This window comes from Mus caroli, chromosome 12 (genome assembly GCF_900094665.2).
Source record: "Mus caroli chromosome 12, CAROLI_EIJ_v1.1, whole genome shotgun sequence".
NCBI classification, from domain to species: Eukaryota; Metazoa; Chordata; class Mammalia; order Rodentia; family Muridae; genus Mus; species Mus caroli.
This window is the reverse complement of record NC_034581.1, coordinates 64,245,044-64,260,466: the sequence shown is the minus strand read 5'-3', so window position 1 is coordinate 64,260,466 and position 15,423 is coordinate 64,245,044. Positions and strand designations below refer to the sequence as shown.

General features: G+C 39.3%; 1 protein-coding gene across 2 annotated transcripts in view; it reads left to right on the top strand.

Moving 5' to 3' along the window:
- The window catches only part of Sos2 (SOS Ras/Rho guanine nucleotide exchange factor 2), a 96,343-nt gene that overhangs the window by 74,942 nt on the left and 5,978 nt on the right, over positions 1 to 15,423 (top strand). For both annotated transcript variants that reach the window (XM_029484537.1, XM_021179153.2), the window contains exons 15-20: positions 2,260 to 2,379; positions 2,529 to 2,691; positions 7,290 to 7,407; positions 9,217 to 9,389; positions 11,992 to 12,108; positions 14,085 to 14,346. In XM_029484537.1, coding sequence (XP_029340397.1) covers positions 2,260 to 2,379; positions 2,529 to 2,691; positions 7,290 to 7,407; positions 9,217 to 9,389; positions 11,992 to 12,108; positions 14,085 to 14,346 — 953 coding nt within the window. The remainder of the gene's footprint in view (positions 1 to 2,259; positions 2,380 to 2,528; positions 2,692 to 7,289; positions 7,408 to 9,216; positions 9,390 to 11,991; positions 12,109 to 14,084; positions 14,347 to 15,423) is intronic.

Here is a 15,423-nt window from a genome sequence, read left to right as displayed (position 1 = left end):
AGCTCTGAGCCAACACAGTGAAAGGAGAGAACTGGCCTATCCAAGTTGTCCTCTGACTACCACACATGTCTCTCTTTCTCTTCCTTCCTCTCCCTCTCATGTGCTCTCTCTCTCTCTCTCTCTCTCTCTAATTGTGTATGTATGTATATGTGTATGTGTCTATGTATATATATACACACTTCCCTGCTTCCTAGATTACTTTAGTCTGAGATTAAGTCAGTCAGTCTGGATAAGAGGTTGAGAGATTCTTGGCAGATAAATGAATAGAGTATAAAATGAGATAAGTCTTACTCTCTTTCACTTACAACCCAGGCTCCAGCGACTACTGTACTTCATGTCGGTAACTGCTCCTTGTTGAAACACAAGCCCTTATCATGATGCCACCACACCTTCCTGAATCCATAAGTCTTCTTTTGTATCGTAGCTGGGTGTGGTGGAATAAGCCTGTCCTAGCAGTCTGAGGTAGAGGGCAGGAGGAGCCAGAGCTCAAGGCCAGCTTCAGCTACGCAGAGCAAGGTGAGAGCCAGCCTGAGCTACATGAGGCCTTGTCTGAAAAAAATAAAGTAAACAAAAAGTATAGAAAATATTGTAGCTGGACGTGGTGGCACACACCTTTAATCCTAGCACTCAGGAGGCAGAGGCAGGCGGATTTCTGAGTTCCAGGCCAGCATGGTCTACAAAGTGAGTTCCAGAACAGTCAGGGCTATACAGAGAAACCCTGTCTCGAGAAAAAAAAAAAAAAACAAACAAAATCTTGAAGAAGTTAACCTCATCAGGAGATTATTTTTCTAATGAATTTATTTTTTTGTAATGGGTAGTTTGTCTATGTGAATGTCTGCATCACAATGCATGCCTGGTACGTGGGAGTCTGGACCCTCTGGGACCAGAGTTACAGACACTTGTGAGCCACCATATGGATGCTAGGAATTGAACATAGGTCCTCTGGAAAAATAGCTAGGGCTTTTAACTGCTGAGCATCTCTCCAGTCCAGCAGCTATTTAAAAAAAAAAAGATTGCACAGGAAAAAGCAAGGCTGTATAAACTTCAGTGCTATGTAGACTGAAGGAAAGAACCAGATATAAGCTGTCTTCATGAGAATTGTCTGGGTGGCACTGGAAGGGCTCTGTAACACGCCAGTGAGTATTTGTAAGCAGCTCATCAAGAAGGCCATGCTCTATTTTAAGTAATCTGGAATCACTTAATGTGGACGGTAGTCTTTAAAATAGGTATAAATTGTGATTTGAAACAGGTAGGCATGAAGGAACTTGTTACTTGAGGCAACAAAGCATTTTGTATTGGATAGTTTTCTCTCATGAATGAATGTGATACCCATTTTTAAAAAGGTAACATGGGTACCATTTTTTAAGTATGTATTTCCATGAAGGCATGCATTGTGGCATAGAAATGCATTTCTTTTGTTCTATGATTTGTTTGATAGAAGAAAGGTAACAGACTTTGATACTATGCAAATTTCTAGTGAAATAATAAGTAAGAAAATGTATTCTAAAAAAGACAGGCATGGTGGCACATGCCTACAGTGCCAGCACTTGGAAGACTGGGGGGAGAGAGAACAAGAGTTCAAGGCTGTATTCTCATACAGAGACTCAAGACCAGCCTGAACTACATTAGTCCCTGCCGAAGAAATCAATAAATGTGTTCCCGAAACTGTTAGCAAGTGCCAATTTGTCTTCAAGTCTACTGACCAAAAGAATTTTTTTTTAAAAGATTTATTTATTTATTTAATATATGTGAATACACTGTAGCTGTCTTTAGATACACCAAAAGACGGCATCAGATCCCATTACAGGTGGTTGTAAGCCACCATGTGCTTGCTGGGACTTGAACTCAGGAACTGTGGAAGAAGAGCCAGTGCTCTTAACTGTGTCAGTTTATCCTCGGTGTATTCATAGATGCTGAAGTGCTTGGTCAGTTACTCTGTGTCTTCAGGGCTGTCAGATATTACCAAGCTGTTTGTCAGGTGGTTGTGGATCCATCTCCACAGCAGTGGAGACTTCCTGTTTTCTACTTACCTTTTGGTGTAACCTCCAGACTCCTTCAGGTGATGGTTGTAAAAGGGGATTTTATTCTAGTTTTGTTTGTTTTTTCCCCTGAGTGATAAAACATATTTTCCAGGCTGTTTGGGTCTGTTGCTGTGTTAATTAACTTGCTCATATAATTCTCAGCTTACCTTTAGAACTTCTTAGATAACTGGATACTAACTCTGTAGGGTGAGTTTTATTGATGGTTGTTGTTTTACAGGAAAGTCCAGCCCTCTGAACTTGTAGGGAGTGTCTGGACCAAAGAAGATAAAGAAATCAATTCTCCAAATTTATTAAAAATGATTCGCCATACAACAAACCTCACTCTATGGTTTGAAAAGTAAGTTTTCATTTACTCTGTCTTATGTTCCTTAGTAGTCAATAATGTTAAGTCATATTTAAGCTAACTCTGGCTTTATAAGGAGGTTTCTCATTTTCCAAGTGAGGTGAAGAAAGTGTCCTAAGCCATGACTATGTTGTTGTTGTTAGATGCATTGTGGAAGCAGAAAACTTTGAAGAGCGGGTGGCAGTGCTCAGCAGAATAGTAGAAATTCTGCAAGTATTTCAAGACTTGAATAATTTCAATGGCGTGTTGGAGATAGTGAGTGCAGTCAACTCCGTGTCAGTGTACAGGCTAGACCACACGTTTGAGGTGAGTTTTAGCTTGGCTATATATTTCATCTTTTGGGAAGATTGATAAAATTAACATCAGAGATCACTTTTACTGATTTTTAAGCAAATGTTCCTTAAAAACATTTGTTCTTTTGTCTTTTCCCTTAAATTCAGAGGTAGAATTACTCAAGTCTGTGTTCTTATGTAACAGCATGTGCTGGTAAGTATAGGGTTTTTCCAGTGACACATTGATAGTCTCATCAATGGCAAAGAATTTTATTAAATATTTAATATACAAATTATTTCCTAATTGCTTCAGTATATAGTCAAAAAGAGATAACCCTTTCTGAAACCTAAAGTTATATTATTTTAAATTATGGATTGTCATATTTTAAATTATGTTTAATATTTCTTTGAGAAAATTTGGGACATACAGAAGTATACAGATTTTTTTTGCCTGTAACTTTAAAATGAACATCACATTTTACATAGATATGTATGACATGCATCTTATTTTTATAAACATTGTTCTCTAAACATTGTGTCTCGACAAGGGTTTTTTGTTTTGTTTGTTTTTAGTGGTTACATCGTTTTCTGTTCTATGAATTATAATTTAGTCCATCATTCTATTTGGGGTCAACTAAGTTAGTTTTGTATTTTCATTTGCATATATAATTTATCATGGACCATTTATTTATTCATTCATTCATTCATTCATGTGTCTCCATGAAACTCTGATTCTTTCCCTAGTATTACTTTCTGGAGACAGAAGTCCTGTCCCCAGAGTTTAGGTTTAGTTCCTCGCATCCACCTGGAACCCTAGAACCATCTCTTATTCCAGTTCTAGGCGACCTGGCACCCTCTTCTGACTCCGGAGACAGAGATCTTTTGTTTTTTCAGACTTTTGGTACTTTGCTAACGAGTTTGCCCTTAACATTAAATTATTACAGATTTCATGGGCTAAAAATAAAAGTTTTAATTTTTATTGTATTTAAAAATAACTAGTGAGTTTAGTATTGTTAATGTATCTATTATTCACTTTCATCTTTTCCATATGATTATCTGGTCACGTTCCCTCAGTTTTCTTTGTTGGTTATTTGTATTTATTTATATAAACTTTTTAGTATGCTTACGTCATTAGGACAGACTGTCTAGGTCCCTAGTTTGTGCATCAAGCACAGTGTCCTCACTGTGGGTTCTTGCCTTGGTTCTTGCCTACAACGGTTTCCCCGGGTGAGGTGAAGAGAGTAGGTGCTCAAGTGTTTATCTAACGTTACCTTAAACCATGGCAGTTACCAGCTCTCTGTAAACCAGTCTAGCACCTTATGTTAGAACTAAAACAGACACACTCGCCCATCAGAGTCACAGAGAACAAATCATTTTCTCAAATGCTCCAGACCGTAAGTTACCTGGACACAGGTGTGCTGACTCTAGCACTGTTGCAGTGGCAGAAAGCCGGAAACCACCGGGGTGCCGGCAGCTGAGAATGAGCGCATGCACTGTTCGGCATTTAATGTTATGGTTTTGGGGGAAAGATATAAGAAAACTTCAGAATGACCATAATTCCACTTTAATATAACAAACCTAAACCTCGCAGTAGTGTTATGTAAATATTAAAGGTAATGTGGTTGCCAGGAATGTGAATGGGTGGGAGAGCACTGGCTCATCGTGTATAAAGCTCTGGGTTCAAGCCCTAAAAGAGGAGGAAGAGGGGGCTGTGAGGAACGGAGGGAGGAGATTCACTTTTGGAATTCTTAACATTGCTCCTTTCAGTAGGAAAAGAACAAATATTGTAACTTTGAGTTTATATTTTCAACTTGTATGTGCTTTATGTATTAAAGATAGTAAGCAGCACAGTGTGCTTACGTTAATAATTTTCATTCTGGGGGCAGGAGAGATGGCTCTGTGAGTAGCTACACTTACTTCTCTTTCATAGGACTTAGGTTCCGTTCTTAGCATCCACATGGAAGCTCATAGCCATCTGTTACTCTAGTTCTAGGAGATCCCACACCCTTTTCCAACATCTGTGGGCACCAGGCACACAGACTTGTGAAAAAGTAAAAATAAATAAATCTTTTAAAATTTTAAATGAAAAACTATTGTTTAAATCCTGATATTGTAAAACTGAAATTGTGTTCATTTTAGAGGTTAAACATTTTGATTTTTAATATTGGGGCAGAAGTATTACAAAAGTACATATAGTGTATAAGGAATAATAGCACCGACCGTCTGTGAATTTGGCATCCTGGTTTATTAGTGTTGGAGGTGCCTATATCACAGCATACATGTGTGGCAAGAGAATTTTCAGAATCAGTCCTCTCTCTACCATGTAGATCTCAGGGAAGGTCAGGGAGTCTTGGTGGTGCGCACCTTGAGCCACTGGCCATGTGTTGGCCCGCATAGCACATCACCTGCTTTCTTTCCCCTTTAGACAGCACATTATGAATTTTGTACTTTTAATTATCTTACTTTTTCTCCTATTTTAAATATTTGTATCTATGTAATTTCATTTGTCGTGTTTATTATTTTTATTTAAAAACTATGGATTCGTGTGTGTGTGTGTGTGTAGATACACATGCGTGTAGAAGCATATACATATGTGTGTGCAGATATTTATCAGGAGCTTCCACCTTAGTTTTTGAGGCAGAGCCTCTTTCATGGGAACCTGGGGCTTGACAGCTTTCTAAACTGGCTTGCTAGGGACCCCTGAGGATCTATCCACCTCCCTGCCTCCTCAGCACTGAGATTACAACTAGAGCTGGAACACCCGTTTTCTATGTGGGAGCTGGGGCTCAAACTCAGGCCCTCCTGCTTGTACAGCAGGCACTATGCTAGCTCTGACATCCCCAGCCTAACTGCTTTGTGATGATCAGTGCAACAGATCCCGAGACCCTAATGTTTTGTCTCTCTAAATAAGTCCTTATTGATCCTCAAGGCCTAACATTGGAAGAAAGAGAGTTCAAGGCCAGCCTTCACTGTGTAATGAAACCCCATCTCAAACAAAACGAAAGGAAGATCTTTAATTGAGATGGAATTTTGTTTTTGAATACAGGGTGAGGTTGTGTTGAAATTAAGTCCCAGTTCTTCCTCCTAGACCCATGTTCCCAGAAATAAGACTCAGACTCAAAATATGTTTACAGATATCTTGGCCATATAGCTAGGCTCTATTCTGACTAGACCATAACTAAAGGTACCCCATTTATTTTAACCTACATTCCGCCACGTGACTGGCTTCCTGTGCTCAAGGACCATGTCATGCATCTGTCTCCTCACTTCTTCCCCGACCAGTCTTTCCACCTGGCTCTTTCCCAGAATCCTTTCTCTCTCAGCTGTCCCACCTTCCATTTCCTGCCTGAGCTATAGGGCATAGGCTTTTTAATTGGTAGGTGATGCACCCATACAATACAGAAGAAGGCTGGGCTCTGGTTTTAGTTTTGTTCTATATGGCTATTCAGTTGTTCTCACACATTCAGAATTCATTCTTTCCCACACTGACCTATTGTGCCTACTGTGTCATAAATGTGTGCGTTTGTTTCTGCTCCGTGTAGTTTTGTAACCCATCTGATTTTTCCTGTGCTGCATATCTAAAATACTGTTACTATAGAATCAACCTAAGTTCTACTTTTTAAAAAATTAATTTTAATAGGAGTTGTGTCTAGATCTGTAAGTCACTGTGAAAGCCTGATGGTTTTATAGTAATGAGCCCTCCTAACCACGAGTGTGCTAAATCTCATTGTTTATGATCTCCTGACACACCTTCACTCTATTGTTACCTATATTGGGATCTTTTTAAAAATAATTATTCCTTTTTGGTGAAAAAATTCTCTCTATCTAGAAATAGAGTTGAATGTTGTTTTGGCTTTTATATACAGCACGGTCACTAACTTCTCCTTTAACATTCTTTGTATATACTTGGGTCTTCCACCCCCATCCCTAGGGGCAGTCAACCATGACTCTGGGAATAGTGGTAGGTCACTGGTCCTTCATGTTCTCCCCTTGTTCATGTTGTCTGTGACTTCTGTAGAGTATTGAATAAAAGCTATTAAAACAACCACATCTATTATGATGTATGTATCTCAGGCATACTGCTCACTGTGGGTCTGTGTTTAGGTATATGTGCTTATATTCCTCATTGATTACAAATCACTTTACTTCCCTTAAGAAAAGTATATTAATGAAATAAAAAAGCAAAGCCTATGATTACTCCATTCACTAGGTTTTCTTCAAGTTTTCCTACCTCCCTACATTGTTTCATTGCTAAGATTTGCCCTCAACCTCACAAGACCTTTTAGTCAAAAACTATTTAATCCTGAAGGATCATAGTTCTTCTTTCTGCCCCTGTAATTTACACCAGATGATTAAAATGATAAAAAAAAAAAATAAGGCCCCAAGGGAGATTTTTATTCCTAAATCTTCTAATTTATAGTAGAAAGAACACAAATTCTTAGTTTTTATATTTATAGATAAAAGATAGAATAACTTATTTTAGCAAGTGTCCAAAGGAGTAAAACTCATAATTTTTAAACTGATTTTAAGTATTTGTAAACTTTTATAAATTCCAAAGTTTTATATTCTTATGGATATTTATATATGATTGAATCATATGCAAGAATTATATTCAACTTACATGTTTTAAAGGCATTGCAGGAAAGGAAGCGGAGAATTTTGGATGACGCTGTGGAACTAAGTCAGGATCACTTTAAAAAATACCTAGTAAAACTTAAATCAATCAATCCGCCTTGTGTGCCTTTTTTTGGTAAGTCATTAAATATAAATATTATATTTTGAAGACAAATGTGTTGTATCCAAAAGAGACCAGGTCTTTCTAGATAGATTGCTCTTATGTCATACATATGAATTTATTATTTGCCTGTATTGATAAATAAAACAAAAAACTCTATTTCCTTGTCTATATAATGAAGATGAAGATTGCTCTTAAAGTTGTAAGAATTGAAAATATTTTATCTATACTACTTAACAAGTCTTGTGAAGACTCTTATGAAGTGCAACTATTATTTTTAACATATATGACACAACTGCAGTGTTTGTCTTTAATTATCAGTATAAAAGTACTTTTTTCAGAGACTTTATGAAATCTTTTTCACTCAGAATTGCATGATTAATTCAAATTACATTGAGCAGAGGTTTTTTTGTTTTTTTTTTTGTTTTTTTTTGGTTTTTCGAGACAGGGTTTCTCTGTGTAGCCCTGGCTGTCCTCACTTTGTAGAGCAGGATGGCCTCGAACTCAGAAATCCGCCTGCCTCTGCCTCCTGGGTGCTAGAATTAAAGGCGTGCGCCAGCACACCTGGCTGAGCAGAGCTTTTTGATGTGACCTTTTATCAAATATAATTATGCATAATAGTCAATGCACACTGTGAGGGGGACATCTTTAGGCAGTTTAGTGGAAGCATCATGGGATAACTTACACACACCTAAGTGGTGCAGAGCGGGCACCATGGCCTGCTCAGAGTTGTCTCCCTGTTGCTTTAATGCAGTCATGCTTACATTGCCCAGGTTGGTCTCAAACTCCTGGACTCAAACAGCTCTTTCTCAGTGTCCCAAACACAGGTCACTGTTTTATAGTAAACTTTGTTTAGAGTGTAAAATTACACTCTAAAGTAATGACAAAATAACTAAAGCATAGCAAATGCACAAGCCAGTAACATATGTTAGGTCAGTGGGAGTCTGTTCATGCCAGTGTCACTAGAAGCACCTGAGTCGCACATTGTGCTGTAATATTACAACACCTGGAACGATTTCCTCAGTTCCCTTTTACTTGGGGGGTGGTTCTGGTGACTAAGCATAAGCTTTAGTTTACTGTAATCTCTTGATACCACTGTTGTGTAGATTGCCCATGGTTTAAAGATAGTTATGTGGCACATGTCTGGCTTCCCTGGTGGAATTGGATGGTTATTTAAATGAAGGCTTGTATTTTAAAACTATTATTGATTGCAATTGAGAGGAAATAATTGTTTGCTGTGAAGGGTTGTCAATCACACTGTAGGATATTTAGCAGACTCCTGACTCACTAGAGTCCAGTGTATCCTAATCTTGGATATTCCTAACTATTCCTTGAAGGACAAAATTGCCTTTAGCCAAGAACTATTAATTTAAATGAGCCAGTAATTATGCATAAAAAGGGATTAGAACTTTTTTTTCTAAGTAATGAGCTTCAAGATCAGTTTGTCTTACTGTTCTTAAGCAAAATTGCTTAACTTGTTTATAGTCACTTAAAGATCATTGGCAGTAAATATCTTAAATATTAAAACATTTGATTAGACAAGGTTTTAACACACAGGTTTGGATATTCGTAGCTTGCCAATTCTTTGTCTAGTAGCCTTTAATGTTAGGGAAGATAGGCTCCCCTTCCTCCATATTTTAAACTCTGTTACAGATTGTTGCTAGGGAATCTTCTGGGTCTGGACCTTTTTCGTCTTCACCTTTCAGAAGTTAGAACCTGGATTCTGCAGTGTCTTCCAGCCAGACCAGACCAGTTGTTTTCCCAAATGATTGAGTAAATGAGATTAGTCTTAAAATAACTTTAAACATTTTTTTTTTTGGCTAGGAATATATTTAACAAATATTCTGAAGACTGAAGAAGGGAACAGTGACTTTCTAAAGAGGAAAGGGAAAGATTTGATCAATTTCAGTAAGAGGAGGAAAGTGGCTGAAATAACTGGAGAGATCCAGCAGTATCAGAACCAACCGTACTGCTTACGGACAGAACCAGAAATGAGGGTAAATATTTTCTTATTAATCTTTGAAAGCAATAGCATTAAATCCTATGGAGTTGCTAAAAGTGCCGCAGTGATAAACATGCTCTCTTGAGATTAAGCTTCAGACAACAATGTAAATACAGGTGAGTATGCTGTAGCCGTCACTAATCTTAGGGGCCTTCGGAGAGTCCTGCCTTTTGTGCACGGTTAGGCAACTCTTCCAAAAAAGACAGAGGGAATGGAACATCTGTGCAATAAAATAAAACCCCACTGCTGCTGTTGTAATGACTGTAAAGGCCAGCCTGGTCTACAGAGTGAGTGCCAGGACAGCCAGGGCTACACAGAGAAACCCTGTCACAGACAAACAAACAAACAAACAAACAAGTGGTGATGAGCTGCTAGTGGTCGTCAGCTGTATCCCTTCTTTCCTCATTCTGCCTGCCCTCTGTGCTGTGGAGAGTCACAGGAATGCAGAAATATATTCTTCAAGCCCACACTAGAGTCTGCAATGCATTTCCCGTAAAAATAATGCTGTAATGTAGTTGAGTACACTTGAAATAGTGCTTTTCTCATTCGTGTCTCAGAAACATCAGCTAGTGATGTTTCTGTGATCTTCTTTTTGCTTCTTACCATCATTCAGAGCAAATCTGCCTTCCTTGGAATTGACACAAAGTAAATTTAAAATTAACCAGGCCCAGGCATGATGGCTTATGCACATAATCCCAACACTTGAGAAGTAGGAGGTAGAGGATCCCTTCTCTAACAGATAGTTAGAGGTCAACCTAGGCAACATAAGACCCAGTCTCTTAAAGAAACACATAGCATAGCCATTCACTTTTTAAGGCACAGTTAACCAACTTAAATAGTATTGGAAAATAAAGGTTCGGAAAATAGAGTGCATCTGTTACAGCTTTTTGTAAAGGATGAAATTATGTTGCCCGATTGCATCTTAACTTATCCATGATGATTTCAAGAAGAAATTATATATTAAAGCAAAATATAATTTTCTGACATTTGCAGAATGCCAGAAGAACAAAAAGGATTTTATATTAAAAAATGTAAAGCTCATTGTTCCTACTGGTATAGTTAAAACTCTGCTTTTATATGTCCTCATAAACCCTTATAAAATTCAATAAAGCTAGCCAGCTAGGCATAGTAGCACATGCCTGTGATCCCAGCATTTAGAAAGCTGAGGCAGGAGGATTACAAGTTCAAAGCAGCCTGAGCTTTTTTTGAGATGCTGTATCAAAAAAAAAAAAAATTAAACCCAGTAATTAGATGCCAATTTTATTTTTAGAAATAATAAAAGAGCATAAGATATATATATAGATATATATATAGATATATATATAGATAAATATATAGTAATAAAATGTACACAGTTTGTAATTATTAATGTACCAATGAGTTAGAAAATCCCTGTGCAAGTGACTGTATGGAGACTAGTGAAATCAGTCCTAGAACGTGTCACAGAGTAACAGTGTTCACATTAATGTATCACACAGATAATAATGTCCAGAGGCATTCTTGTGGTAAAGTCAGCGTCTCTGATCAATGAAATAGCTGCTTCTTTTTCTTTTTTTGTTTTCTTCACCACTTCAGCTATATGCCAAGCCCAGATCATTTTATAGTTTATAGTTTGAAAAACTGAGATGCAGAGCTAGAAATATAACTCAGCATTTAAGAGCATGCACTGCTCTTCCAGAGGACCAGAGTTCAGTTCCCACCAGCCATTCAAGCAGCTGACATCTTCCTGTACCTCCCCCAAGCCTGCTCTCATATGCACACACCCCTGCGGATGTGCACACAGGCACACAGACATGCACACACATACACACCCACGTGCACACACACACAGATGCACTCACTCACACAATGTTTTTTTGACATTTTACTAAATTATCTCAATATTCTACTTAAAAACTTAAAGTTTAAAATATATATTCATAGTAGAATTTTTTTGGATAAACACTGGTTTGGTTTATTTATTTATTTATTTATTTATTTATTTATTTATTTATTTATTTATTTGGCCTTGGAGGGTAACACAGAAAAAATTAAAGCTATAATTGTCTTTGTTTGTTTGTTTGTTTGTTTGTTTGTATGTTCGAGACAGGGTTTCTCTGTGTAGCCCTGGCTGTCCTAGAACTCACTGTGTAGACCATGCTGGCCTCGAAATCAGAAATCCGCCTGCCTCTGCCTCTTGAGTGCTGGGATTAAAGGCGTGCACCACCACGCTCGCTATAATTGTCTTTTAAATTACTTTTGAATATACCTTAATCCAATTATCTCCACTTTTTTTTCCTGCTTATCTACTGCACGCTGTGGTTTTCAGGCATAATCTTCATTGTAAACTCTGTCAGTAGATGAATGATGGTAATTTTGGTGTCATAGTGAGCAGGAAGATAGCTGCTAAGAAACAAGTGATGCCAGCCACTGAGCTGAGGATCTGTTCATCATCCTAATAAACTGTGAGGCTAGGATGCTGTCGTAGTCACAAATAGAGAGCAGAAAGCGCAATCTGTATAAACATCTCAAATACTGTGGTGTCTTGATTTGTTTTATTGTTAAAGTTAATTGGACCTAATTTTAGTATATACATGTATTTATGTGTTTAATTCTAGAGATTCTTTGAAAACCTCAACCCCATGGGAATTTTATCTGAAAAAGAGTTTACAGATTATTTGTTCAACAAATCATTAGAAATCGAACCCCGAAACTGCAAACAACCACCTCGATTTGTAAGTCCGCTCATTATAATTATGGGGGGCTTTGTCTCTTTTTAAAAATAATATGTTCAGGGGCTAGAGAGATGGCTCCACAGTTAAGAGCACTGACTGCTTTTCCCAGCAACCACATGGTGGCCCATAACCATCTGTAATGGGATCTGATGTCCTGTTCTAGTGTGTCTGAAGAGAGGAACAGTGTACTCATATACATAAAATAAATAAATAAATCTTTAAGTATAATAATTTCAATGTTTATCAACGTATTCTGTTAAAATTGTTGTATCACCAATAGCTGTTTTGTTGTTTTATTCTACGATACTATTCTATTTCCAAAATTATGTCTACAGGGTGGGGTTGGGGCTCAGATGTAAGAGGGCATCTGTGAGGCCCTGGGTTCACCCTCTAACATCACAGAAAGGAAAATAATACTTAGCAGAAAATGTCAGCCTTTTGATAGAAACCAATTTAAACAAAACAGTACTTGGTATAAAAACTAGGTCCACACGCGTGCTAAGTCGCCTTCATCTCAGGGTCCTTATTTATCTGTCCTCGCTTGCACCTCCTGACGGAAGAGAAAAGGTACAGGAAGGTGAGGCTGGCTCCAAAGCAAGGAGCTGGATGGGATAAGTGAGAAGCTGGGGAGTTGACACAGCTGCATTTTACTCCGTTTTTCTGAATTCTTTGCAGTTTTGTTTGTTTCCATTATGTTACCACTGATGGGGTTTAAAAACCAAGCAAGTTAGAGTGGAAACCATGATAGTACTTCTACTGAAGTCATTAAAGTGATAGGTAGGGGTTGTTCATTTGCTTAAGGACAGGAGAAAAAATGATCTTTTAAAAACTGAAGCACATAATATTATGTCACATAAATTCTGTTCCCAGTAAATGTTTGTCAAATCAATATATATGGTACAAAAGAGATTATTTACACTCCATATTTTATCCTCCCCCATCCACCCTCCGACTGTTTCACATCCCATACCTCCTCCCCACCCCCTATCTCCACATGGATGTCCCCTCTTCCCACCCCACCTGACCTCTAAACTCCCTGGGGCCTCCAGTCTCTTGAGGGTTAGGTGCATCATCTCAGAATGGACTCAGACCCGGCAGTCCTCTGCTGTATGTGTGTTAGGGGGCCTCATATCAGCTGGTGTATGCTGCCTGTTTGCTGGTCCAGTGTTGGAGAGATCTCGGGGGCCCAGATTAATTGAGACTGCTGATCCTCCTACAGGGTTGCCCTTCTCCTCAGCTTCTTTCAGCCTTCCCTAATTCAACAACAGGGGTCAGCTCTTCTGTGCATTGGTTGGGTGCAACTATCTGCCTCTGACTCTTTCAGCTACTTGTTGGCTCTTTCGGAGGGCAGTCATGATAGGTCCCTTTTTGTGAGTGCTCCATAGCCTCAGTAATAGTGTCAGGCCTTAGGATCTCCCCTTGAGCTGGATCCCACTTTGGAACTGTCACTGGACCTTCTTTTCCTCAGGCTCCTCTCCATTTCCATCCATGTAATTCTTTCAGACAGGAACAATTATGGGTCTCTGGTATTGGGTGAGGGAAAAGGACTGAAGCCCTAAGGGCCAGCAGAAAGAATGGAAACAGGCAACCTCAGGAGATAGGTTGGGGGGACCCCCCAGAGTGCACCACTTGGGAGGTGAGAGACTCTCAGGATTCAGAGGGACCTTAAATGAAATGCCAGACAGTAGGGAGAGGAACTTATAGAGCCCACCTCCAGCAGAAAGGTGGGACATTAAGTGAGGGATGGGGTTGCCATCCCACAGTTACACAGCAGTTTATCTCTAAAATCATGTTTAAAAAAAAAAAAAAAGATTTACTTATCAAGCCCATGATAAACAATCTAATCAAGTACTCCAAGAAATGCTACAGGCTGTCCTTGAAGATCAAGAGTGCACTTAAAATAAGAAAGCTGGAAGTTATAAACAAACCACCTGCACATCAATGCTATTTTAACTCTACTTATTTACTTTTTCTAGCCTAGGAAGTCAACCTTTTCCTTAAAATCTCCTGGAATAAGGCCCAATGCTGGCCGCCATGGCTCTACCTCGGGCACGCTACGAGGTCACCCAACGCCTCTGGAAAGAGAGCCTTATAAGATAAGCTTTAGCCGGATTGCAGAGACAGAGCTAGAATCAACAGTGTCTGCACCAACCTCTCCCAACACTCCATCCACCCCACCAGTGTCTGCTTCTTCAGACCACAGTGTGTTTCTAGATGTGGACCTCAATAGCTCCTGTGGTAAGTATGTAACAAAACCTCTTGGTAAGGAGGAATTTGTGGTTTGGATAATTTGTTTCTTCTTTCTAATTACAGAGCTATAGAACCCTTGGCACCTGTGTTTGGCTAGTTTTAATTGACACACTCTAGAATCACCTGGAAAGAGAGTCTTACTGAGGGATGGTCTAGGTTGGGTTGGCCGGTGAGCATGTCTGCAGGGAATTGTCTTTATGACATGAATTGAAGTGAGAGACCTGGCCTCTGTGAATAGCACTATTATGTAGGCACGGGATCCTGAGCCATGTACTAATGGATGTGAGTGCCTTGATGTCACCGTTAGCCTGGTACTCAGGAGGAGAGGCAGGTGAATGGGTCTCTTACGTTCAAGGCCAGCCTGGTCTGTGGGCTACACTAGGATGTACTGTCTCTTAGAAAGAGGTAGAGGTGAGCAGGGCATGAGCATGCACTCTGCTCCTGTCCCTGATTGTGGACTGGAACCGGGAACTGGGTGCTGAAATAAGCCTTTATGGTTTGTCAGGGTGTTTATCACAGCAACATAAAACGAAACTAAGATACGGTGTTGGTCTGGATAGTGCCGTCTAAATGCAAACGTTGTGTTTAGTGGAAAGAGTGGAGCATCCTGGTGGGGGGGGGGGGCACGCCTTTAATCCCAGTGCTTGAGAGGCAGAGGCAGGTGGAACTCTTGAGTTCAGGGGAGAGTGAGTTCCAGGGCAGCCAGGGCCACACAGAGAAATCTGTAGTGGGGGTGAAGGGAAGCATGTATGTGTATAGTTTCCAATTTATTCAGTTAACAGAGGTTTTTTTTTATTATTATTTTTTGGAGTAATGGGTAATAAATCAAGGACATAAATTCTGTAAAAGAAATTGAAAGGGATTGTGACAGAAAAAGAACCCTTTAGGCTACAAAAGGAGAGCTGTTGTAGGTACAGTGACTATCAAGCTCATGTCCCAGACTAGCACAGCAGAAGGTGGTGGGAGAGCTTTGTTATTTCTACACCCCCCCCCCCCAAGACAGGGTTTCTCTGTGTAGCCCTGGCTGTCCTGGAACTCACTCTGTAGACCAGGCTGGCCTGGAAC